This window comes from Festucalex cinctus, chromosome 1 (genome assembly GCF_051991245.1).
Source record: "Festucalex cinctus isolate MCC-2025b chromosome 1, RoL_Fcin_1.0, whole genome shotgun sequence".
NCBI lineage: Eukaryota > Metazoa > Chordata > Actinopteri > Syngnathiformes > Syngnathidae > Festucalex > Festucalex cinctus.
In genome coordinates this window covers 63,183,812-63,211,254 of record NC_135411.1, presented here as the reverse complement: position 1 = coordinate 63,211,254, position 27,443 = coordinate 63,183,812, and the positions used below count along the sequence as shown (strand labels likewise).

The 27,443-nt window shown below is 39.4% G+C and overlaps 1 protein-coding gene across 1 annotated transcript; it reads right to left on the bottom strand.

Annotated features, from left to right (window-relative positions):
- Positions 1 to 1,017: 1,017 nt before the first annotated feature.
- On the bottom strand, positions 1,018 to 24,046 carry LOC144004095 (envoplakin-like). Its single transcript, XM_077501047.1, has 22 exons — positions 23,882 to 24,046; positions 19,553 to 19,652; positions 19,328 to 19,482; positions 15,189 to 15,312; positions 14,965 to 15,096; positions 14,802 to 14,843; positions 14,565 to 14,726; positions 12,168 to 12,275; positions 11,994 to 12,089; positions 11,828 to 11,938; positions 10,063 to 10,209; positions 8,848 to 9,002; positions 8,661 to 8,758; positions 8,411 to 8,583; positions 7,416 to 7,594; positions 7,181 to 7,319; positions 6,863 to 7,056; positions 6,401 to 6,551; positions 6,228 to 6,311; positions 6,013 to 6,156; positions 5,831 to 5,923; positions 1,018 to 4,865 (listed from the first exon to the last, which is right to left on the bottom strand). The coding sequence occupies exons 1-22, from the start codon at positions 23,920 to 23,922 to the stop codon at positions 1,368 to 1,370; spliced, it is 6,126 nt and encodes a 2,041-aa protein (XP_077357173.1). The 5' UTR covers positions 23,923 to 24,046; the 3' UTR covers positions 1,018 to 1,367.
- Positions 24,047 to 27,443: the final 3,397 nt, after the last annotated feature.

Here is a 27,443-nt window from a genome sequence, read left to right as displayed (position 1 = left end):
GTCAACACGTGAGTAAAACAATAATCTGGTAAAAGTACAAGTACGGCTTAATACTCCTTTCCTTAAGGAAAAGTGGAAAAAGTAAAGACTCTTTAGATGAGTTAGCACAAGAAGATAAACCAATTTTTAAGGCTGCCGCAAGAAAATGTATTTGGCACAAATCTTATTACTACATTTTAAATATTATTATTAAATCTTGTTACCTATAACATCAAATTATTTCCTTACTTCATCTGTGTTAATGCCATAAATTCCAGTGCTCTTTATTACATAAAAAGTATAGCAACAAAATATTTGCTGTGTTCTTTCCCTTCATTAAAAACAAAGCAAGAAAAAGTAATTTATGTTCCTGTGCTACATTCATGCTAATTCTATATGCAGTTGCGGTTTTTGATATGTGCAGTATGTGCAGCCACACAAAGTCACATTACTAGAGTTCACCTAGCATCATGTCAGTGTCAATCAGTGACATTTGAATGCACCCCCTTGTTGTGACATTAGCAATTTGCGAATTAATGCTGACGTCACATGAAAAGTTTCATTTAATTTCTCCTGACATCTGTGATCTCTGTATTTGGGGGGAAGGTAAGTTTGTTGGTCAAAAGTGACTGAGCGTGTCACAGCTGCGTAGTGTAACGTAACGTAATGTAACGTAACGTAACGTAACGTAACGTAACGTAACGTAACGTAACGTAACGTAACGTAACGTAATGTAACGTAACGTAACGTAACGTAACGTAACGATTTATGTTCTCTACTTTCTGTAGTTCAAATAAATGGACATTACATCAAGTAAGCAAAATTTGTATTTTTAAAAACATGTCCATGGTAAGGTGTAAGGCTTTTGAGAGTTTAACAGTAAAAATCCCAAATTTGTAATTCATCTGTTTTGCAGTTAATTGATAATAGTTGTGTACTGACAGTTGAATTAAATTCAAGTAACAAGACAGTAATTTGCATGCTCATGTTGTGTAGAACAAATATTAACTTGCTGTGATAGACAAAAAGATGCAGACATAATTAAGATTGTCATTTATTATTACGTACGTATAAAGTCTGATTCACATTTATGCAATATACATGCATATGTTTTGAAAATGCAAATACTATTGTTTAAAAAAACAACAACAAAAACAGGTCTGTAAATAGCAAAACAAGTTGTGTGGGTTCTTGGATTTGACTTTGATGCTGAATGGAACAACAAAGGTGACCCTGATTTTTACAGCAAATCCCCAAATCATATTCGCACCAGATCCACAATAGGGTCATCGATATAATTAATTATGTGTTAATGTAATCTTCTAATTAGTAATACCATTAAGCCTCTAGCACCGGTGTCTGTGTCAAACATTTCACACGTCTTAAACTCACCATCTAGATTCTTTGTGAGCAGAAATGAACCGAAAGTTGGAGTACGACGGTGAATCGGTTTCATCACCCGAGGCAGCAGGAAGAAGCAACAGTCCCGTGCTCTTGTCAGTCTTACACTTATCCATGGCTTGCTTGTATGAGATCTTCTCTTTGCTGATGGGGTCGACCAGAACTTTCGGGTAGGAGAACTCGTTCTGCAGCTCTTGGGCCGTCTTGCTGTCGATCACGTTGGTTGCTTCGGCTTCTTGGAGAGTAATGCGGCCAGCTTTGGTGGGATCGACCAACCCTCCAGTTAGGTACTGCGCCTCAATATACCACCTGGCGTTTTCCTCGGGTAAGTACCCTTTTTGTGCCGCCTTCCCCACGGAGAGACGCTCTTTGGTCAGAGGATCCTCAATCCCGGTGAAGGCCTTCTGAGCGTTAAGAAGCTTGTACATGTGAGCGTTGTCGATTAGGCCGTGTTCGGCCGCTTTGTGGACGGACAGTTTGTCCTTCTTGTTGAGATCGACAATTCCACCAGAGGCCGCCTGGGCTTCCAGCAGCTTCAGAGCCGTGTCGGCATCGATGAGCTTCCGGGTTAAAGCGCTTCTCACGGACATGCGGCTCTCCGTGGTCGTGTCAAAAATACCAGAGATTGGGAATTGCTCATCACCTACAGCAAAGAGGTTGCTCACACTATCACTGTGGCTGTTGAGCCTGGTAAAGGAGGACGTCATGGACGTGGACGTAGAGTTTAAGGGAGAGCTTGGGATCGATTTGATGGGGGATTTGGGGCTTGTAATGGGTGGCGGTTGAACAAAAGGTCTTCGAGATTCCCCTACCACAAGGAGAGCAAATTCCGAAATGGGCATGTGGCCCTCCTTGTAGCGCATCACATCATACTGGGTCAAGCGGCCGTCTCTCAGGGCGTCTTTGACAGCGTATTGCATCCCACTTTTACGATCCTGCAGAATTGTTGAATCGCCATCCGGACCGGTGGATGTGATTTCTTCCCAGTCGCACTCCAGTTCTGACAGATGGATGTACTGATTGCGGTCTATTAGTCCTTTCACATAGGCGTCATAAGGGGACATGTCTTTACCTGTGTCGGGATCCATGATGGTGACCCTTGTCGAAAGGTTTGTCTCTCTCGTGTGAGTTTCAGCCTGGTCCTCGTTCCTAAGGGCTTCTTTCAGCTCCATGATGAGTGCCTCCTTTTGGTGCTGTTTGTCTTTTTCATTCAGGATCTCCTTCTCCAGGAGTTGTATTTCAGTAGATGCCTTGAAACTCCTCTGCTTGGCTATCTGGGTTCTCTCGCTCATAAGCTTGGACTGTTGCTGGAAGGTGACGCTGATGTTCTGTCTTTGAGACTCAAGCATTCTGAGCTGTTTGAGAAGGTCTTCCTTCTCCCTCTGGAGGTTAGTTCTGTTGAAACCCAGAGTTGTCTCCTCTTGAGAAATAACAGATATGGATGTCTCCAGATGGGAAATTTTTATTCTATAGCTTTGAAGGTTGTCTTCTTTGTCACGCCTCATATTCCTCTCCTGTGCAACAAGATCTCTCAAGTGGTCTCTCTCGGCTTCCAATCCCGGGTCTTTCTCCACGCGGACGACTTCTCTGTAAACAATCTTTTCCGTTGTCTTTTCCTTTTCCAGAATTTCCAACTTCACCTTCAGGTTGCTGATTTCTCTCTGTAGGCGAATGAGTTGGTTTGCCTCTCCTTCCATCTCAACACGTATGTCAACCATGAGTTGGTCCAGCTTCGGGTCCCTCTCCACTTTCAAGACTTCCTCAATGACGATCTTCTCCTCAACAGGTTTTGGAGACGTCTCCAGCTCATGAATCTGAGCCTTGATCTGTCGCAGCTCTGATTCAATTTGAATTTTCTTGTGGCGTTCATCCATCTGAGCAACCGTGTTCTCCTTTTCTTGAATCAGGGCTCTCAGCTGTCTCACTTCGATTTCGAGCCTTCGACGGGATTTGACTTCATCATCTAGAGACTTGTTTAACCTCTCGTGCTCTAAAATCTGCTTGGGGTCCTTCTGAAGACGCACCACTTCCTGTACCACCGTTTTCTCCTCTGGCTTCTGACGCTCAAGGACAATGTACTGGTTCTGAAGGTCAAAGAGACATTCTTCCAAAGTGCGACGTTGTTGAGTCTCGTCTCGAACAGTCCTCCGAAGTCGGTTAACCTCTTTTTCCAGCAGGGGGTCATTCTCATATTTGATCACCTCTTTGTTGACAAGTTGGGTCTCGACTTTAGATTTTTTAGCTTTCAGATCATCTCTTTCTTTGCGCAGATGCGTCAGCAGCTCAAGAGTGGTGTCATAGTTGACTTTAAGACGTGAAACGTGGTTTCCCAGCCGTTGTAACTCCCTAATGACCTCTGGACTTCTCTCTTCTTTGATAACCTCCTGGGTCACTTCCTTGTACTCAACTTTGGGTTTCTGAGTACGCAGCGTGGTCAGCGTGGTCATCACTACGTCGGTTTCATGCTCGATTGCTGTGCGTTTTCGTCCACAGTCCTGCAGCTCATTCCTCAGACGCTGATGCTGGACTTCTGTCTCAGGGTCAACTCGGAAAATCTCATTGATCACCTCTTTGACTTCAAATTTAGGCCGCAGTTTCTCCACTTCTCCGTATTTCAGTTTAAGAGAGGTCAGGTCCTTCTGTAAAATAACATTCTCGTCCTTCTCCTCTTCCAAAGCCATTTGTAGTTTCTTTTTCTCATTGACCAATTCTGAATCTTGTTGTACTTGCTTCACCATCTTGGTGACAATCTTTGGTTCAATGGTAGGAATGATCCTCTCCAGTGTGTTTATCTGACTTCGAATGCTGAAAATGTTGTCATTGATGGACAGACATTGGGCTTCTTCTGCTGCAATGTCATTCTTGAACGTGAAAACAGCTTTTATCATCTCGGGATCCTTTTCAACCTTCACCACGTCCTTCTTCACAAGTCTCTCCCTGGTTTTGGGTTTCTGTTGAGCCAGGAGACTGAGCTGCTTTTTCACATGAATGGTCTCAGACTCTTTGGTTTGGATCTCTAGTCGTATCTTCTGCATCTCACTTCGGATCCTGGCCATTTCTTTATCCAGCTGCGGGTCTCTTTCATATTCCGTTACTACTTTGGTTAATAGTTTAGGTTCAACACCAGACAGCTGCTTTTCCATTTTGATTATTTTCTCATTAATTAGCTCTATATCAGAATTGGCTCTTGAACGCTTAAATCCTTCATCTTGGATCCTACTTTTTAGAGTCTTTAGTTCTGCTTCCACTTTGGGATCGCGGTAATACTGCACCACCTCTTTCTCCTCCAACCTCTCCACTCCTCTTCTGCTCTTCAAAGACAAGTATCTCTGTCTGTACGTTTCCAAGTCATTTTCAGCATGTAAGCGACGGGCCGACTCCTCGTTCAATTCTTTCGTCAGTGTCTCTGACTCCTCCATGTCCTTCTTCTGGCTCTGTAGTTGCAGCTGCTGACTGACAACCACACTACTGACTTTGTCGTTGTTCTGTCAACATATCAGAGAACAGAGAGAGAAATTGAGATTTTTTTCCCCCCCAGAACTCTGGGGTTCATTACATTTCAGACAGAAAAGCATGTTTCTGTGAATAGGTACAGTTCAGTGGAATGTCTGAATGAAGATAGCTCAGTCAGCAGCTATTTGAGAAGTGTGACATGCCTGTAGGACTGTTATGACTGTGTTTTGGGTATGGTCTTATATTATCTTGGCCCTTTGTCAATCTGATTTTGTCTAGTCATTTACATTTTGTAGTTGCTATGTCTGACTCTTATGATAATGTTTAATGATGATGTGTTAGCAACTTTTAGCTTGTCTTATACAAATGGTCAGAATATTGTCAGTTGCTATGCGATTAGTCACTGTTAGTTTGTCTTGGCACTTTTATTTTGTCATATAGGCTTTTTTCTGTCATACAGAATTGTACCTCGCACTTGCACTAGCGAGAGTATCTGAGTGACACTTTTGTCAGTACGTCAAGAGTTCCTATCCCTACTCTTCAATGCAAGTTTTCTTCCATACAAGTTGTTCTTCCATGTACTTGGGGTTGCATTCTGACCTGCTCTTAATTGAGATTTCTCTGCATCCAGCCCAAATTGCCTCTACCAATCAATGAACAGCAGCATGTCGAGCTTCCCCTTTCAGTACTGAACCCATCCATCCATCCATCCATTTTTCGTAGTAGTCTTCATTTGGGTCATAGCTAAGCAGGGGTCTATCGCAGTTGACTTTTCAACAGTGACGCATACATGCTAACCACTTGTCCACTGTGCCGCTCCAGTACTGAACCATAAGACATACTTTAGACAAAGGCATACCCTAAATTCTGTATTGTACCAAACTGAACAATTGTTATCTCAACACCAAATGAGTCAACTTTTGGCTTTCAATTGACCATGTCATTCTTGTCAAAAAGCCAGATAAGACCTTAAAGATTAAATGATTTGCCATCTTACCTTGAGAATGATGTTCTTGGCGGTCCCCATCTGGATGAGAAGCTGCTCGTTCGCCGCAGACACCTCAGCGAAACGGTTTAGTAAATCTTTTTCCTGCATGAAAAACAAATCTCAAGCTTAGACAACATGAAGCATAGAAGAAGTCGCATTTATGATGAAATTAATGCTTGATGTCATTGTACCTTCTTCTGCACTGCCTGAGCCATTGTAGTAGATTGGCGCTTTTTCAGAACGGGTTTGTCGTCGTCATCATCTTCATCATCTTCATCTTCATCCTCGTCTTCATATAAAACGCCGCGGTATGTGTTTGATTTCATCTCGTATTCCTGAAAGCACACTTGTTTAAGAAGGACCATACGTCTCATGCAAAATGTGGATGACAATAATCCCGACTTACATTTAATGTGTTTTGGAGTTCTTGGGAGAGATCCTTGATCCGGCGCACATCACCTGACTTTCTGTTAATGTCCTCCATCACTTTCTAAACATTAAAAAGCATTTCAGACCAAGTGATAAGACCAGGTGGGTTCACAAATTCACAGTCATGGCGTCAAGGACATTTGTACTCACCTTCTGAGAGTTGTGCTTGGTCGTTATCTCGGCCACGTTATCAGTAGGACTGATTGTGTTATTTGGCAAATTGACCAAAAAGAAATCCAGCAACTGAGCAGCATTCTGGAAGTCTTGGTTTTTATTGCTGGCTTCCTGTACTAGGGTAGACCTACAGCAACGCAGCAGGAAACACACCCATTATTACTAACAGCATTTTGAAGATGTCATCAATCACACATGCACTTACCAACGACATTAACGAAACATTGTGGAGTTGCATCATATCTGACGCATGTATGTTATACCTAACATCATGTCTGCCTTTCAATTATGCAGAAGCTCAAAATTGCATTGTTGAATAGACACACATAAATGAGCATACTCTCGCAAAAATTAATTCATTGCGTGTCATTCATAATCTCGAAATGTTGTATTTGCCCGTAAGTTTTGGTTGACTTTCACAGAATTTGTAACGCTCACCTGTCCTGCAGCTGATTACTGACGTTAGTGAAGCGGTTCTTCAGATGTTTCACTGCACTTTCCTGCCGGCGAACTTCAGGGCAGTATTCATTGAAATTCTGCTGCAGGGAGCTGCACGCTTGCTTGGTCAGGTCCAAGTCTCTGCCTAATGTGTTCAACTCATCCTTCTTTGAGGAAACCTCCTGACGCAGGTCCTGTGTGGTGACATAAATATAAAGTGCTGTAGTTTCATTTAAAAAGCACAACTGATTAAATTCCTCTGCAGTAACTTGGTTTGTGCTGTTAGCCTGAAATTCATTATGTCAAAGTTTTGCTCACCTGCAACTGACGGCTGCGATTCATCAGGGCGTTTTTTTTATTCGGAATGACGCCATCTTTCGCGAGCTGCTGTTCGAACCCGGAGACCACACCTTCTACCTTCTGCATCTGCCTCTCCAAGAACATAGAGGCCGAAGCTCTGAGTGAAAAGGAGCAGAAGAACAGCCTGTAACTGAGACGTTTCTTATGCAAAATGTGCACTTGGAGCTCAAAGGCTTCACATTGCTCCTCTTACTTTTTATCATAAAGATCAATCAGACTGTAGATGTCATCCAATTTGGCATTGGCAGCAGTGAGTTGCAGCGGCAACATTGACGCATTGGGTCCAAGTGGTTTCTTAGCCAGAACGGGTTCCATATCTCTCTGGATGGCAGCCTTCTCCGACTCCAGCCTCCTTGCCGTCTGGGTCAAGTTCTACAGTGGAAGCATATGACGTGTACAGTATAAACAAAGAAGGGGTGGGTAATATGTCATATCATATCATATCATATCATATCATATCATATCATACGTAAAATTGTCTATTTAATTATAATTACATTTAATATGTACTTTTAAAATGAATGTATCGTGTATATATGCTGTATTTCTACCAATATATTTAATAATGTGTAATTATTTATAATAAATTGTGACATGAAGCAGTGGTTGATCAACTCGCATTTTGCTCAAAGTGGTGACTCACCCATCCAATTATAAATCACACTAAGATACCTTCATGACCTCGCAGACGGTCAAAGCTTATAAAATTCTTGCCACAATCCACGTAACTGTTTTTCTACAAATTTTGACTTTGTACAGTATCGAGCAGTGACCCTGCAGTTGTGTGCTACGTATGTGAATCGGCGTTAGAGTATCCATTATAAGTTCCGACTGTCTGCGAGGCCATGAGAGTATTTGAAATGTGATTGGATGCATAAGAGAGGAGGCGGGGCCTGTGCAAACAAGGGTAGCGGGGAAATTGAGCGAGCAAATGACGTCCTCAATTAGTCAAAGTCGACTCGACTATCAAGACCTTAACAACGAAAATAAAAAACAAGTTATTCAAGCACTTGTAGACACACTACTGTATTTGTTTCAGTTTACATAAAACGCCTTGAATTTAACACTTACGCTGAATGTGAGCCAGCAAATTAAAGTATTGAGCGGGCCGTTATAATTCCGCCAGCCTTACTTTGCCCAGGGGTGCACAAACAAGCCGCCCAAACCAATGACATGCTGAACACCAACCTTGAGCTCCTGCAGCCTGTTTTCCAGGTCTAGTGCTGGGTCGCGGTTGTCCAGAGGGGCCCTCAGTCGTTTCTGTACGTCCATTTTGCAAAGATCCAGATTGTTGTTGAGCTCGTCTATTTGTTTGGTCAGCAATGGAGCTTTGGAATTTTCTGGAGCTCTTTGTACAGACACTAGGTTGCAACAATTACATCAAATTGTTTGGCCAAACAAAAAAATAAAAGGCTGGAAGAAAGACATTTTTTCCCACCTGTACGCTGAGGACGGTCGACCTCCACGGTTGGGGTCTTCAGTGCAGCCATTTTAGCTGATCTTTGGCTCTTCAAGTTTAGCAGCGTTTTCTCAAAACTGAACATTAAAAGACGCTTTCCATTTGAATCCATCAATAACTGATCTTGGTCTTGGACAACATAATGACAACAACATTCAACATGTACCTGTTTACTTTTTCCAGAGATTCAGTGTCAGGTGGTGGCACCATGAAACACGCCCCAGGGAGCCTTTTGGTTCTCCTGCTGCTGTCCTCCAGCTCCCACTTCTCATGGTCAGAAATGGACTTTAATGTTAGCTCATCACCTCGCCTCACAGCTCCCTAAAGTAGGCATACACACTATGGAAATTAACAGGAAATACAATTCCTCCATCTAAACTGAGATGTACTGGAAACTGCATTATGTAAATAAAAATTATATAACAAATACCCATTTACTTCTTTTAGATAATTTTAACAGACCTACCAAATAAAACTTATTTGATACATATTCATTAGTCTAATAAAGCCAATTTATTTGAAATGCATAATCCTGAGGTTTATGTATTTTGCATTAATAAAGTATAATTACTTTTTTTTTATTTTTACGTTTTTGGGACATCTGCATTCAGTTTCATCCCAAAAATGTAAAACATGAAAAAAAATAAAAAAATAAAAAATGGACATATGTGTTTTTCACAGAGCAGTATATTTATCGTGTATAGGTAACATTATTATGCAATTCAAATAATACACATTATGCATTTTAAATAAATACTCTCATTATTATTAATTTAGAGTAATCATACTTTATTAATACTAAAGACAAAAACCTGAGGATCATGCACTTCAAATTATTAGGCTTTATTAGACTAATAAATATGTATCATATAAGGTTTATTTGGTAGGTTTGTGTTTAACTTTATCTTTAAAAAAAAGTAAATGGGAATTTGTCATGTCAAAAAATGCATCAATTTTAAATTACACAGTAAATTCTGTGTGTTAGTATATCACTCATGTCAGCTGGAATCTTCATAACTCCAAGAGTTCTCTTGTGGTCTCTTGGAGATAAACAAACAGTAGGAGGGACAAGGTGGTAGTGTGGCAGTATCCAAAGATGTAGGTCGTGAGTTCATTCCTCAAACCTTGAGTGACTTTTTTTTTTTTTTTTCAATTCTTTATTTTACTCTCTTCCTAGTATGAATCTTAGCCTATTCTAAAACGGAGTATATTTGGTTCCTATCTAAATAGAGTCAAATTTAGTCTCCAGAATTTACTGTGTAGGTTTGAAATATATCCGAGTATGTCTAGAAAATATTCTAACCCTCTACAACCCTAAATAAAAGACAGTAAATGGAGTTTGCTCAATTTGACATGATTGTAAAATCCTAAAAGTTCTCACGTTTTCATCGTCCCAGTCACACAGAGCTACGACTTTGGTGGGTTTTGTGGGATTGCTCCGACGTAGCTTCAGAGGCGCAATGTTGCGACTGAGCTCTCTGAGAGCCGCCAGGCGCTGCTCGTTCCTCTTTACCGCTGGCTCGTCCCCCTGGGGGAAGAATGTACATGTCACAAGGATCTCAGAGGGGGGGGAACAATACTTGAAATCACACTCCAACATCCGCACACTTGTTCAGTCAGCTTCGCATAGCTCAACTTTGTTTGGTGAGACTGGAAAATCTGGCACACGGACAAAAAAGAAAGCATCTGCTATGGGTTGGACGGAGGAGATAATCCAGAGCAAAGCTCCTTCTTAAAACAGACCTCTGCAAACACATGCGACTCAACAAATACTGGATGTCAACACGGGCCAAAACCTGAATATTAGGACTCCCAACTTGCTTTCACTCAAGAAGACTGGCAAACTAACCAACTTTATGAGTAGTTCTTCAGATTGGTGTTATTGTTCATTATTATTATTATTATTATTATTATTATTATTATTATTATTATTATTATTATTATTATTATTATCATTATTATGCAAATTACTGGTGACCAGTCAGGGTGTATACTTCCTTTCACAGTCAGTTGGGATGGGATAGACTAAAATATACTAAAACAGAATTGTAACTATCATCATCATCATCATCATCACCATCATTCTTATTATTAGTAGTAGCAGTAGCAGTTGTAGTAGTAGCAATAGTAGAAGTAATGATAGTAGTTAAAATCAAGACTAATAATTAAATGATTATTATTGTTGATATCGTTATTATAATGAATAGTTGTATTGTCCTTGTTGGAATGACTATAAACATTACTGTATTATTATTATTTTTTATTTTTATCTATGTAGTGTCATTGTTATTACTGTAAATGTCACTATTCTTTTGTTTTATTTCTTTCATCTAAAGTAATAATTTCATTTGACATATTATTATTATTATTATTATTATTATTATCATTATTATTATTATTATTATTGCTATAGTGCTACTAACATTTTGATATTATAATACTATTTGAAGTATTATAGTTACTACTGTTTACATCACTATATTTTATTGTGTCATTTAAAATAAATAAATAATTGATGTAGTGTATTTGTTTTTGTTTACTTTTTGCCTGTTTGATGGGGTAAATGAGTATCCATCGTGTAACATGCCAAATTCTACAAGAACGCTTTAAGTCCTAAGCTATTTTTCAGACTTTTACTCGAAAATTACATACCCAAAATAAAAAGAGGATATTTTCACAAGGTCTATTTGAATAATTCTTGTGTGTCATAGTAAAAAGGGAATACTTGTTAGATTTGTTCAGATGTTTAAATATATGTGTAACATGTGTTACTGGTTAAAAGTAAATGAAGATGGCACACAGCACAAATGTGGGAAAAACAAAACAGAAAAACACTTTTGTGTTTTACATGAAGTAGCACAGCGGGAGAGCAGTTATTTCTCTTTGTGGCGCAAGACCGTTTTCTATATTTGATAATTAAATTAGTTGGCCTTTGAGCTGTGTTTGGGGCATGTGAAAATGGCTTATATATTCTCGTAGCCCTGGTTCTGCAGTTTAATTTTGTTATATTCTTTCATGATTAGTGCATTGTTTCACACAATTTCTTTTAAAGGGCTACTGAAGGTTGAAATCCTTGTCAAGATGGTCTTCGATGATCTTATTAATTCCATTCTTTACAACATCCATTGTATTGGAAGCCAGAGTACCTGAAGTTCCAAGAGGGCCTCCGAGTTGCTCTTGCCAACCAATAGATTTGGATCCAGATTGGAAACGAGTCTGTCCAGAGACTCAGACAAGGTCTCCGCATCCAACTGGAACTGTAGCAAACAGTTGTTAACAAGGAGTCAAAGAAGTCACAAGACGCTGGCTTACCTTCTTGTAGTCTTCAACGTTGTCCAGGTGGATTTCCTGAGCCAGACACAAGTTGAGGAATGATTGCCATCCGCTCTGCACCGCGTCTTTGTGCGCCTGTCAACATTTACAGTCATCGTGTGAAGAATCACAACAAGTGGAGGAATATCAGGAACGTCGAGAGCAGAGGCGTACCATTATTGCGGCGTCGCCAGGATGTTTCATGTCGGCCAGACGATCTCCTTCCTCCAGCAGCTGGTTGACTTCCCCCTCGTGTGACAGCAGCCCATTGCTTTTGAATTTCTGCACGCAAACAAAGAGCAAGAAGATATGTAAAGAAGAAGTCACGTCATGTTCATAGCCAGCGGCAGCTGCTAATTTAGTCACTGGTTGTACGTGTTTGCAGCAGGGCTCCGAGGCAAACTGACAAACAAAAGAGACACATTCTTCGGGAGCTCAGGTGCGACAATTCCAGTGAAGTATCTCGGTATTGCCAGCAAAACGCTGGGTAGTTATTAAAACGTCTGCCGCACAGTTTGGAAGTTTCTCCACATACTCCGGCTTCCTCCCACATTCCAAAAACATGCTTGTTAGGTTCAGTCAACATTCGAAATTGGGCATCGACATGAATGTGAGTGAATGTTTGCCTGTTAACTCCTGCGTCTAAGCTAACCAGATGTCGGTCTGTTACATTTTTTGAAGTAACCGCACACAGAAGCAACATTTTCAAAATGACTAATTTGCATGGAACATGGCCGAAGTCTACATTTAAAGACAGATTCCAGCTCAGCCACGAGCAAGTGAGGATAATTGCGACAGGAAATGGATGGATGGACTTGAAAAAGAAGGGCTGGCATTTATGTCTTCCTAAAAATATCAGCATACAAGAAGTACATTTAATAAAAGCCGCTGGTTGCACTGTTGGATTCCTCTGCTGTATTTCATGCAGTAGAAAAGGTTGTGCACATTCCAAAACAAACTCTCTCCAGTTTCATGTCCAAACTTCAGATGCCCCCCCAAAAAAAACTTCAAAAGAAAAAGGGATATTAAAATCAGTCCACCATAGCACCGAAGACAAAGATGTAAGTTGGCAGCTTTTGCGTAATAAAACAGACGTCAGGATTGCTGATAAATGGAGGTGTATCACATGTCAAACTTTATTATAATCCAATATAATTATAGAATTAATCCTCTCTGCCTACTGAGCCTATTGTGCTGTTTCATGAGTGTAAACAAAGAAAATTAAATTAAGACTATTTATTGTGGCTGAATTTGTTGTAGTTTATGCTAATTTTATATATATATATATATATATATATATATATATATATTGTTTTAAACAATGCTGTCTAGCAAACAGTTGTTAACAAGGAGTCAAAGAAGTCATGTTTATGCTAATTTGTAATATAGGGATTTGCATATTCCTGTTTTATATTTTTGTGTATTTGTGGTCCTACACTATAAAAAAAAGAAAAGAAAAGAATTACTCACCAGTTACTTAGTGCTTGAATAATTACTTTTACTATTTATACTATTTATACACAACTTTTTACTTTTACTTGAGTCATTGTAATCAACAGTAATCTTGTTGAGTTCAATTTTTGGCTCCTCTAGCCACCTCATCCTAATCCTAATTAAACTAGGACAAGTACAACAGTATGGGGATGGATAGAGTATATCCATCCATCCATTTTCTTGACCGCTTATTCCTCACAAGGGTCGCGGGGGGTGCTGGCGCCTATCTCAGCTGGCTCTGGGCAGTAGGCGGGGGACACCCTGGACTGGTTGCCTGCCAATCGCAGGGCAGGATAGAGTATAGAGGATCAATAATACCTCATACTCAATAAATGAGTCAATTAGCGGTTTTGATGATACCTTAAAGTTTTTTGTTTTTTTGTTTTTTTTTTATCTCACAGAGACTTTGAGTAAAATTCTGTGCAAACAAGTTTGTGATGATCGTTAAAGAGGAAGTCAACCCAAACATTTTCTGTTCATGAAGCGCCGCTAGTCTAAACACAGTATTCGGATTAATATTGCCTTAGTAGAATGTGAATTAATCAGCAAAATCTACTTGTTTTTATCCATCTCAGAGCGCGGCCATTTTACAACTAGCTGTTGATTGAAAGTGACATCACAGGGCTCAGGTAGCGACCAATCACAGCTCAGCTTGCGAACGTCACATGATCAAACTCAACTCAGAAAACAGGTGAACCGTGATTTGTTGTTACCTGAGTCCCGAGAAACTGTGATTTCACTTTCAGTCGACAACGGGTGACAAAATGGCCGAGATAGATAAAAATAGGTGGATCTTGCTGATTACTTCATATTCCAGAAACTCAATATTAATCACAATGTCATGGTTAGACTAGTGGGTGCACATAGAACATATAATTGTAGAGAAAACTTTTGGGTTGACGTCCTGTTTAAGGGGAGGCCCTTTTCAGTGTGCCAGTGGACAAAATAAGACCCATAAAGGCATGGATGCAAATGCAGTGTTAGATCAACTCCATTACAATGTGCCTTTCTGATGGCATGATGGCAATATTTTTTCCCATACGTTGTCTGTATGATCCAGAGGAAAAGAGGACTGACCTCATACTCCATGCGGACGCTGGGCGGGTCAACCATGCGATTACTCCAGTCTCTCTGCAGGATCCTGTCTTTCTGCTGAGACAGGTAGTCCAGCTCCTTTCTGCAGCTTTGCATGTACTCGTACAGAGAGGCCAGGTGGGTGCGCCTCTTCCTGGAGCTCTCCTGCAAAGGTGCAGAACAAAACGTCAGATGACAAGTCCCTCGTACTGAAACAGAGAGTGGACCAGTGGCACTCACCAACAGTTTATTGTACTTCTCTTTAAGTGCGGCATATTGGCCCTGTTGGAAAAGGATTGCAAAGAAGTCAAATGAGCACAGACAGTACACGCATTCACATATTTGTTTATGTTACAGCATTATTCCAAAATAGATTCAAATCATGAATATGATATAAGGCTACCTGCGAAGAGGTCGAGCTGGGCGTGAGCTGCTCACTGTAGGCCTCAATCTCTTTATGCAGGATATTGTGAGCTGCGATCTGTTTCTCGACATCCGAAAGTCTGAGACTGTATCCTTCGGTGTCTAAACGCCTCTGGAACACGTCAAGACACAGAAGGGGAATTGGGACTTTTTCACAATGTCGCGGGCAGTATCTGGCGTGGGGTTGAAAGTTCATCAGCAAACCTGTTTATCATCTAGCGCAGAAGCCCAGTCTATCCTCGACACGGGTATCACGTCTTGCACCTGTTCGTACAGTTCCCTATAGGTGGCACAGTCCTTCACCCAGCGGTCATGCAGGTTTTTTACACTGAGAATAGAAAGAGAAAAATAATAATATAATTACCTGCTCCGGCAAAATGGTCCACTTCGGGAGGATCAATCTAGCGATATGGACGATATTAGACAGTTGGACATTATTTGTCCATTTTGAGATTTCACCACAAATAGCCCCCTTGAAGCTCTAGTTTAATTTCCAAGCAGCACAAAAGTCAAAACTGTAATAGAAGTGCATTAAAATAAGCAATTATGACAGTATGCATCGCAACTAGGCGGAGTGTTTTTAGCCTAGCTGCTATCTAGCACCGCATCTTGCGCAACTGTTTAAAACAACCCAAATTTCCTAGCTTCAAATGTAATTCACAAATGATTTATATATCAAGTTGATATTATCAACCAAAATAAAGTTGAAATACACCATTCAGCATGAAAGTGAACAGAACAGAGCCTTGATGCAGAAGCTACGGTATGTTGTCATCGGTCCGGATACCGGCGAATTGTCATCCAAACAGATCGAGATATTCTCCAGGATGTCTTTCTTAATGAATTGATTTCTACTTTTAATTCAAATACATTCGCACACTAAACCATGTCGAACTCTAGCAGGGGAGCAGTCGCTATGCCCCAGCGGAGCAGAGTAATTGACAGGCTGTCACTCTGCTCCTTCACTCAGACCGAGTCGAGAATTAAAAGTTGTCACATGTGCCAATGCCTTGTATGTAATGTATCCATCCATCCATCCATTTCTTGACCGCTTATTCCTCACAAGGGTTGCGGGGGGTGCTGGCGCCTATCTCAGCTGGCTCTGGGCAGTAGGCGGGGTACACCCTGGACTGCTGCCAGCCAATCGCAGGGCACACAGAGACGAACAACCATCCACACTCACAAGCACACCTAGGGACAATTCGGAGCGCCCAATTAACTTACCATGCATGTCTTTGGAATGTGGGAGGAGACCGGAGTACCCGGAGAAGACCCACGCGGGCACGGGGAGAACATGCAAACTCCACCCAGGAAGGCCGGAGCCTGGACTCGAACCGGAGTCCTCAGAACTGGGAGGCAGACGTGCTAACCACCCGAACACCGTGCCGCCCTATGTAATGTAGACTAATATAATAATGTAATGTAAATAGACCCTTCTAGTGTGATATCACGTTTAAGTATGCCCCTTGAGGTGGAGGGCAGGGCGTCAATGCGAGTGAATTAGAAAACAATCGGCGTGAGCTAGAAAATAGGTCAAACGGTTGACAAATCAGCGACCAATGCTCTGGTGAACTTGTGTGCAGCCGGCGGATGCTCTAATGGCTCAAAGATAAATGAGATCGTTCTTTCGGCTGCCAGCAGGGATTCTAAACCAGGCGGAAGACATGAGTAAGGAATGATAGACGAGCATGGGGGCTAGTGTAAAACTATGATGCAACTGTTTACACCCACAAAAAGTACGAGGATACGCTCATATCATTTTATATCAGGTAGTTTTTCTCTTTTTTATATACAGTGGGTCATAACAAGAGCTGTCAAACGATTAAATTTTTTAATCAGATTAATCACATCTTAAAATTTTGATTAATCACGATTAATCGCTTAATTAAAAAGACTTTTTATCAACATTTTTTGCCCGCCAAATTTAAAATGCACCTCTTGTATGTTAATTTTTTCGGTATTTAACGTTAAGAGGACATCTCATCCTCTTTTTCTAATCAGTTAATTACTTGCGTACTTTAAAGAGGAAAAAAATGACCCCAACAGTTTGACATGAACAAATATTCTGAATGTCACACGCAAACATTTATTAAATGCTTCACTTTAATGCGTTATGTTTATTGTTCAAACACAACCTGTGCTACCTTTAACGTAGTCATCCACTGTAAAGCTAAAGGATCATTTGCAGTCAAAATTAGTGCGATTAATCTGCGTTAATACATGATTAATGCGATAATTTTTTGTGATTAATTAAAATTAGTGAACGCTTTAACTTTGACAGCACTAGTCATAACTAGTGTTGTTCCGATACCGATACTGGTATCGGCAGAGGTGCCGATACTGCATTAAAACAGTGGTATCGGTATCGGTGACTACTCACAAGTAACATGCCGATACCATTAATTCCAACGCTAATATAGGATTTTGGATGCAGCATCTTGTATCTTGCTGGTGCAGGACATTCACTGGTATGTGACATGTTCACTGCATGCTGATCTAAGATATCCTACTGGCCCTTGAATGCTCTGAACCAATGGAAGGACAGCTTTTTCATGATGAGGAAAAAAAACCTATCGTTATCGGCCGATACTGCAAAGCTGGGTATCGGTATCGGGAGCCAAAAAACGGTATCGGAACAACACTAGTCATAACATTATCTTCTGATTGTAAATTCGAGGCAGACGTGATGAATGTGCCATATCATCTTTAGTAAAACAATCATTCATACTTTTTTTGCATAAATATTCAAGTAATTTTGAACAAAAAATTAACGATTTAACATGATTATCACAACACTCTAACACTGGCTTAATCTTTGTGTTGTAAACGTGCGGTCTGTTTGTTAGCAGCTAGCAAGCTAATACAACCTGAAGACTTCGATATACAGCAAGACGAGTGTATCCAGACACAAACGATTTAATGAATATTTACACCATGAAAGTAGTGACCGATATACTGTTTCAACCTAAAACAGCATACCTTAAGTTTCCACTTCCACTTTGCCCTCCAATCCAATTTTTATAGCTAGCAGCTCCAAACGGCTGTTTTCAAGGAGTCGCAGTAATGTAGTTTCCTACTCGGGACGTTTTTTGTGACACTTATTACTGTTACACATATTTCCCACCTTTTAACGAAAACACTCGCCGAAAATCAAAGTCTCTACATTTATTTGTTATGGGGGGCTTGCCCTCCGGGAGGCGCAGCAGGAGCTAAGCAGTGATGTCAGCTAGAAGTGTTTATTGAAGAAGTGTTGTTGTAGAAGTGTAATGTTTTGATCGCTTGTCGATGCTCTTTTCTATATTCCATACGACACCAGACACGTCGCTTCTTCCATGCGTCAAAAATGAACCGTCTGCCTACATACATCGCAAATATCACTACATATTTTCACTTAGGCTCTTTTAAATGGGATGACATGAACATAAAAATGAGAGCGAGAGAGAGAGGGAGAGAGAGAGAGAGAGAGAGAGAGAGAGAGAGAGAGAGAGAGAGAGAGAGAGAGAGGGAGAGTGTAGTGGTGTGGTGGGACAAAACAAAAACAAACGAACAAACAAACATTTTCATTTTCTTCATGTGACCAAAAGCATTTGAGACATGATGAGTCCATAAGTTATCAATAAAGCACTTATCACAGGCCACAAAAATGGCAAATAATCTTTTAATTGACACAAAATTATGAAATCAAATTTCCCACTGTGGTAATATGACCTCATTTACGCAAGAAAATAACACAAGGAGCAACAATAAAATAAGCAAACTTTGGCTGATGTCTCAGAAGATGAATTGTAAGCTAAAAGTGATCTTCAAAGTTGAGGCTGATTTCTTGATCTCTTGAGAGGTCAAACTTCCAAAACGTTTAAAGGGTTCAGATCTCGGATGATGACCTTGCCTGCTATAAAACTGACTTCCCACTGATATTTGAACAGTTCCTGAAAATTTCAGGTTCATATCTTTTTCCTAAGGTACTGGTTGCTATGGACATTTGAAAGATGCAAGTATCAAACCTTTAAACCCATTTTACGAGGGATTTCTACCTTCCAACTCAACTCAACTCAGGTTTATTTATAAAACTGCTGTAACTTTGTCAATTTTCGAGCTACATCCATGTATTACATATAATTTTAAAGGGAATTAAGTGCAGAATTTTATATATATATATATATATATATGAACTAAGGTAACAAGAAATTGTTTCCTCGGTAGTGACAAGGTGGGCGGACAGCAATGGAAGGGAATGTGGAAGTGATGGTTTATCTTGATGTGACGGAATGTGAGGCGTGTCTGCCGTGCATGCACACGTCATCACGTTCCAAAGAAACATTAGTCGACGCCAGTCAACTCACTCTCGGTCGATGTCGTTGGCCTGCGGGTGCTGCAGACGTTTGGCCTTGCCCACGTCCATGAAGAGATCCTTCAGCAATCCTTCGGCCTCTGCCAGGTTGTCTGAGTTCTCCTTCTGGTGGATCAGAGTCTGCTTCTTTGCTTCCCGGTTGGTGTCCTGCACAGCAGCCGGTTTTAATCTCACAAGTCTGTTTTCACAATGCTGAATGTGATTGAGCCATTCATACCACAGCCAGCAACTCTTCTGCGCTCAGGATGTCCTTCTCCACTCGGTCCGCATTCTTCTGCATGCGAGCAATGAGCAGAGTCAGGTCGTGGGCTTGACTCCTGTGGAGAACACAACAAACCAAAATGACGGCCCAAATCATGTTGACAAGCTGTAATAGGACTTACCGTGAACTTGATTTCTACAGGTTCTTGTACTTAACGTATCTGTTCTCTTACTGCTCATTTTTTGATAGGCTCGCTTACATTCTCAGTCTTTGTGGATGACGCAATGTAAAAAAAGAACTAAGTAATAGAGGCACGGTTGAGATCTTGGAAACAAACAAAAAACAGGGGCAGCAGCAAGCTGGAGGAGCGTGAACCATTAATGATTATGAGGTGCCGTCTGGGCCATAATTCAGGATTAGCTCTCACACGTATAACTGAAAAGCTCTTATAAACACCACTGTAATGTTTGCTGCTTATACACACTAGTCAAATGTGTTCATACGTACTAGTGAAATACGCTCATAAACACCACTGAAATGCTTTTAGAAACACTACTGAAACGTTTTTGCTCACACACACTGGTGAAATCCGTTCATAAATACAACTCAATTGCTCTTATAAACGCTGAAATTCATCCAAACATACATGTGAAACATTCTCATAAACATAACTGAATTGCTCTTATAAACAGTACTGAAATTCATCCAAACATACATGTGAAACATTCTCATAAACATAACTGAAGGACACAGAAAACCAATTTACTGGCGGCCACGTTAGCGTGTAGCTAAGATTAGGAGCCATATTTGGGCCTTTAGCATGCTGTAGTAGGTCCAACTAATGTATGCTAGCTTTTTTTCATAACTCTTAATACAGTGTACACAATTTGAGTCAAGTAAAAATAACACGTAATGTTCCCCAACGTATTTCAATGAACACCTTACAAAAGCTGTTGTGTGCCACTGGCATGCTGGCAATTAACTTGAAATAAATGTGCTGGAAGGTACGAATTACAGTATATTACAGCATCAGGATTAACCAGTCTGTTCGGTTAGATATTTTGAACACCTTAACAAAGAAAGTGCACCGTTTTTAAACAATTAATAGAAATAAAATATAATGACACACCATAAAGCTGCCTGATTTATGATGTTAATAATCATCGATTATCACAATGTTATGAATTGAACAATAAATGTAGTATGTAGTCTGTGGTAATATAGAAATGCACTGCTGTTTGTTTTGTAGGTACACTATGCATTTTTGTATCTATATGAGATTAGATTAATGTTCACCATACACAAAGAAATCTTTATCAGCATGTCACTCACAAAGCGGTGACCTGTTGTTGCTCTCGGCGTGTTTGCTCTGTCGTTCCCTCACCTCTGCGATAATGAAAAGCAACTATGTGTCCTGACACACCCGCAAGCAGGACACAGGGGGAGTATGACATCGCTGCCCCCGTCACTTAAGTCACCTGCCGGAATGCTGTCAGACCGAAATGTACATGAATGGCAGCATTCATGTGCAGCAACGCTGAACTGAATGAGCACCTGCTGACTTACTGTCATACTTTGTAGTAGTATTCTCGTTATTCCTCCATCTGTGCAATTTATCATTCTGTGAATGTAAGCTAAATTCAACATCTTGTGCCATACATTTGAAACATTATATCAGATTATACAGTATAAATGTATTTGTTCAACTTTTTATTTGCTTTGTGTTGTGAGGCAACTTTTCAATGACTTGCAAGCGGATGCGCTCAAGGAAAAAAAGCGCATTCATCACCTTTTGAACTTTCAGTTGCTTACTAATAACTGTGACAAATATTTATGCACTCAAATACGAAGTGAAACTACTCACAAGGAGCATGTAGAAGAAGCTAACACTGAACTAACTACATGATGAATGGCCAGTCCAATCTCATTCTAGACCACGCCCACTGAAATGCACACGTTCAAATAATACTACAGTGTGCTAATTATACTTCCCTTCCTGTGGTGCATTCCCTTTTTTTATTGCTCTTCAATCGCTTATCTGTGCTGCAAAAGTCCAACATGTGCACAAGTTTTCATGCAGCCTTTTAACTCTTTGACCACGTTTAATGACGTATTCTAAAATCCTAATGAATGCCGCCAAAAACTTTAATTTACATTTATTACGTTTTTTCTTCTCTCTCAACGTCTTGTGCAGCGCTGCCTTGTCACTAAACAAAAAATATTAGTGTCCAAGTCACTATTGTGCAAAAAATATATATATTTCAAAAAAGCTTGTTTTTTTTTGTATTTTCGCTTATGTCACTCAAATGACCTAATTTCAAATGATAATTACTAAAGAACGGAATAAGGTAGAAACATACTTTTTTTTTCTCATGAAAGAATGGAATCCAATCTTTCATATGGTTCCCACCATATTTATGTCCTCATACCGCACAATATTCTGTTTGCTTTGAAAGATGAGTGACAATGCTCCAAATCGGCTGGCACCGTTGGTTTTTTTTTGGATAACGTTTGGTAGTCAAAGAGTTCATTCTTTCTACATTTAAACATTAGCGCTATTGTCGATGAACAGAAATGGAATACTGTTAATAATCTTCCATTGGAGACCCCGACGCACTCCCTGGGCCTCTCTTTTCACAATCTTAAGCCACACCCACCTCCGGTGTGCACCCACCCCTGACCTGATCAAGTAACAGGTCACACTGAGATTAACGGCATGGCGTCTTCTGGCGCAAGAAAAAGGCTCTTTGCACAATGGCAACCCATCGCACTTATCGCTATGAAGATGTTACAACTATGTTAACTCAAATTAATCACTCTATTAATTTTGACCACAGATGATCCTTTAACTTGACAGTGGATGGTTACGTTAAATGTCGCACAGGTTGTGTTGAGCGATAAAATAAATGAATGCATTTAATAAATGTTTGTGTATGACATTCCGAATATTTGTTCTAGTCAAAATATTGGGGTCATTTTTTTTTTCATTTTTAATTACGCAAGTAATGAACTGATTAGAAAGAGATGAAGATGAAAACCGTGCAGTGGATAAAAAAATGTTGAAGTCGTCCTCATAACATTAACACATTCATTGCCAGCCCAGCAGAAATGCATCACGTCTTTTTCCGTCAATGGCAGTAAATGAGTTAAATGTAGAAAGAATTAACACATAACAGGTGCTCTTTAAATTTGACGGGGAAACAAATGTTGATTAAAAAGCCTTTTAAATTAAGTGATTAATCATGATTAATCAAAATTCTAAGATGTGAGTAATGTGATTTAAAAATAATCCTTTGACAGCGATAGTTCTTTCTTTCTTTCTTTCTTTCTTTCTTTCTTTTTTTACAGGATAAGCAGTATTTAAGCATTTACATTATCATGAGTCCTGCAATATTTGTAAGTTTTTAAATTACAAATAAAAAATAATACAATAAATGCCAGAATTTGAACATGCATCCAGAATTGTGAGGCAGCTGTGCATTGTCAACATCACTGTTGAACAATAACTTTTTTTTTTCTCTTTTTTTTTTTTTTTTTTTGGGGGGGGGGGAATAAAAGTGGCTAGTAATACTGTAATTCGTCATCCTTTTTTGTAAACATAAATGCTAAAATAAAACAAAATACAAAAACATTTGCATGTACGGGTTGAAAACTATTATTTTTTAACTCATGTCCTATTAAATAGTTGGATAATTGATTTGTGGGGGGGAAAAAAATTAAAAATGAAAAAAAAATCTTTCATTTATTTGATCAAATAATTGCATAATTAAAACATAATAATTATTTTTTAGTTCAGTATATAATAAAAAATAAAATATAGAATAATAATAATATATAATATAGTAATAATAATATATAGTATAATAATAATAATAATAATAATAATAATAATAATAATAATAATAATAATAATAATAATAATAATAATAATAATAAAAATATAGTACATATTTTACAGTCACATTTTTATTTTTATTTTTTTTACCTCATGTAATGACCTGACCCATCTGCCCATTTCAAAATCAAACGTGGCACTTGCACACACGTGTCCATCTCTACTAACTTGATGATGTTAAGGCATGCTACCTGACCACTTAATAACTGGTTTGTTGGCATGACGACACACAATTACAATATTAGCATGTGAGATCGTTCATTCATAACACACAACTGTTGATTCATTACCACTGTATAGTTTGCATGTGCGCATTGTATTAACATGAAAGAGCGGATGCATGCACTGGAAAATGTGACAGGTTAGACCAGTAAAGCAGAGTGAGACACCTGACACACGCACACACATCCGCAGCAACACTCCACGCCTTGGAGACCCAATTAACTCACTTGCTGATCTTCACAGGGCCGCTTTCTTGATTCTTCGACATGACGGGAAGCTTGTTCGGGCCGGCTTGTGTAACCGGAGTATGAGTGTGTCTCGACGCGCTCCTCCTTCCTTCCTCTCGCTCCGTCCGTCCGTCAGTCCGTGTCTCTGACGACGTCTTCCCTCAGTTAAGGTGCGTCTCTCGGCTCCGCCCAGGCCAGCAGGTGTGTCGCCAATAAAAAGTTGTCAGTAGCGAGGGGGCAGACCGGGCAGACCTGTTCCACGCTCCTCAACCTGTCACATACAGTAATTCCCACTTTTCCCTTCTAAACCGCACGTCAAATGTTTCTGATTCGACACTGTGGTGAAACAAAAGTAAAGTAGGTTTGGTTTGAACCTGTTAAGAGTTCTAGAGGCGGGGTTTCCAGGAGCCCCCAGAAGTTTGAACTTGTGTTGTATTCATGTTTTAGTCTTATGCTATCATCATCGTTTCGATTGCTTCGCCCTTCACTTCTCTTGGAATGGATTAGTCCATTTTACTGCACATGTGCAGAGTTGATTATGGAAGAGAGGAGCAAAATTCTGATAATTTCGCTTTTGTGCCACAATAATTTCGTAGCAATAATTTAGTACATGATTAGCACCCATCCAGGTAAGCACGCCACTTTAACTATATGACACCCTGTCTACAAAACAACACATTAAATAGTTAGGCTTGTAACAACGCATTCTGGGAAAGTTTCCGTGCAATTGTATAATTAACGTCAGTCTGCTCATCAGTCCACTGGAAGCGGTGTGAATAGGTTTCAGGAAACAGGAAGTGACAAATTAGCTGCCTATATCTTGTTACCTTGACAGCGTTTGATCAATCTACCTTTAATTGTGAAATGTAAATTTACACTTTACAATTAAAGTAATTGATCCTTTATTTGTCTTTTTGTCCATTTCAACTATTTATGTTTGTCATCATGATCTTGTAAACACATTCAATTGTATTTGCGATTTTTGATCAAACACAAAATGAATATTAAATTGTGTAATGTAAATGTGTGTAAAATGATCTTCATGAATACGTTGTAAACTAAAGTGGGTCAGTCTGAACTATGAGACTCCAGGCCTGAAGATGAGTCCCGCTCCTTGCAAAACTACAAAAGGGTTCAACCTTTCTAACTGTGACAGATGTTCTTGTCAAGTAGCATGCAACTGCTGAGTGAAGAGAATGCAGTGGAGTTGAAATGGAGAGCGACAGACACGTTTCATAACAAAGATGTGTATTAAAATGGTTGAAATGGTAAGTCATATCAAATGCTGATTAATGAGCTTATCATTTACAGTAAAAGAGTTAAAATGATTCGCTTGTTGATTTTAAGGATCAAGGATGAACTCTATCCGAGCCAACTGAAGAATTTCCTCAAATTTGCATTTTATTTGCTACATTTTAATATCCAAAGTATTTGCAGTACAAAGATGTGCGGGTCACCATGACAATATTTGCCCAAATGACTAAACATGCCCCTAATAACGAGTTCAAGTCAAAATGTGACACATTTACAAAGATGTGGGCTTGCATGCACGCACACAAACGCGGTGGAATGTAGAAGAACGAGTTAACTTGGCAGCTGTGTAAACAGATTACTATCAGCAATTATGACAACTCACTGGTATTGTGTGGCATTAGTATTTTTATATTCATTGGAATGAGCATGTGAAGGAACTTGTATTTATGGAAAGCTCATTTGTGGATTTGGATTTATGTATTCCCAAATATGCTACTAACCGTGCTCTGCAAGATGAATTTGTGAGTTCACAAACCGGAGAATACATCTTGTACCGAGCCCGTTGATTTCCACCATTGGTTCAGACTAATCACTGTGATCATCATTGCTTTTGGGGCGGGATATGCAGCTGTGACAAAACCAGGAAGCGCTGACGTCAAACAAACCTAAGTTAAATCATAATATTTTGGAAGATAAACTTTTTAAAGCGAGTGTGGAATTGTTTGCCAGGGATATTTTCAATGTGAAAGAAATGGATCCAATTCAGAAATGGGAATTCTCTCCATTTAAATTGAGAGATGTTGCAATTAAGAGGAACAAGGAAATTAAGAACGTAAACACGAGCAAGGAAGTTAATTTGTTGAGCCAGCTGCAAGAGTGAAATGCCAAACAGATACTGACTGAAGATCTCCAGCGGGTCCAAAGTGAAGAATTGGATCTGTTCATTTAGCCACAGGTGCCTTTATCGGATCTAGGGCTAGATAGTTAGGAAAGGGTGAAAGGAAACTACAATTATTTCTTTGGTCTGGGAAAAAAAAGCAATAGGAAAAGGAATAACAATGCATTTCTTAAAATGAATGGTATAATCAATAAGGACCCCATTGAGATTTCTAAATTTGTGTCCTCTTTTTATGGAAACTTGTATCCATCAGTGTTTGAACAAACAAAATGTGACACATTCTCGAAGAAAATTGAAAGATTTATTCCAAACATTTCTGACAAATTCAAGGTACATTGTGATAGCGAGCTTACTTGTGCAGAAATTACACAGGCTGTACGTTCAACGAAAATGAAGAAGTCACCTGGAAATGATAGTCTCACGTGAGAATTCTATATTTTTTGTTTTCGCGATTGGCTGGCAACGGGTCCAGGGTGTCCCCCGCAATACTGCCCAGAGCCCGCTGCGATAGGCGCCAGCACCCCCCGCGACCCTTGTGAGGAATAGGCGGTCAAGAAAATGGATGGATGGATGGATGGATATAATGAAAGATATTTTGTTTCTTGCGTAATAAGGAATGCTTAAATAGAAAAGAAATGACCACAATGATGAATCAAGGGTTAAACAGAAACTATAAAATTATTGCTTTGGTTATATGCACAGCGTTTAAAGAGAAATCTAGCTGAAATTATAAGTGCAAATAACTGTAAAGAAATTCATTTCAAAATTTTGCAGAATATTTATCCTTGTCATGTCACAATCTCCAATTTTGTCGATATTGATGTGAATTGTTTGTTTTGTAACAATGAACCTGAAACCATTATCCATTATTTTGTCAATGTTCTGTTTCATCTAAGTTTAGGAATGATGTTAAGGAGTTTATTTTTTTGTAATACTGGTCATCGTGTAATGATTGAGCCCAGAGATATCATTTCTGGTTTTGAAAATGAAAATTTTGTGCTTACCCATGTGGTAAATCTTAGATTGCTTTTGGGTAAATTCCATATACATAAGGCTAGTATTTAGTATTTTTTTTTTTACTTGTTTTTCTTTCTTTAATCGAGCTTAAATCATATATTAATATACTGTCCATTATTAAAAATATATATATATATAATTGTATTTGAGTGAAGCTTTTCATGTAACCCCTGATAGACTTGGAAGTTTGTTTGAATGGTGAGTTGATTGCAAGTTTTTGTTGTTGTTGTTTGTGTTTTGATTGTTGTATGTATTACTGATATTATGATCTGTTAATTTGAATGTATGTACATCAGATTGTGTTAATAAAAAAAATTAATACACATGACAAATGGACCCTGCAATTAATTCTGTTCTCGCAGAATTACTCACCATTTACTTGTTGAATTTTGA

Excerpts from the sequence above, each read along its gene's own strand:
- LOC144004095 (XM_077501047.1), bottom strand. The coding sequence starts at position 23,922 with ATGTCGAAGAATCAAGAAAGCGGCCCTGTGAAGATCAGCAA. Across the intron at positions 11,939-11,993 it reads ACGTTGAAGACTACAAGAAG|TTCCAGTTGGATGCGGAGAC; the intron begins GTAAGCCAGCGT and ends TGTTTGCTACAG. Across the intron at positions 9,003-10,062 it reads GTGACTGGGACGATGAAAAC|GGAGCTGTGAGGCGAGGTGA; the intron begins GTGAGAACTTTT and ends TGCCTACTTTAG.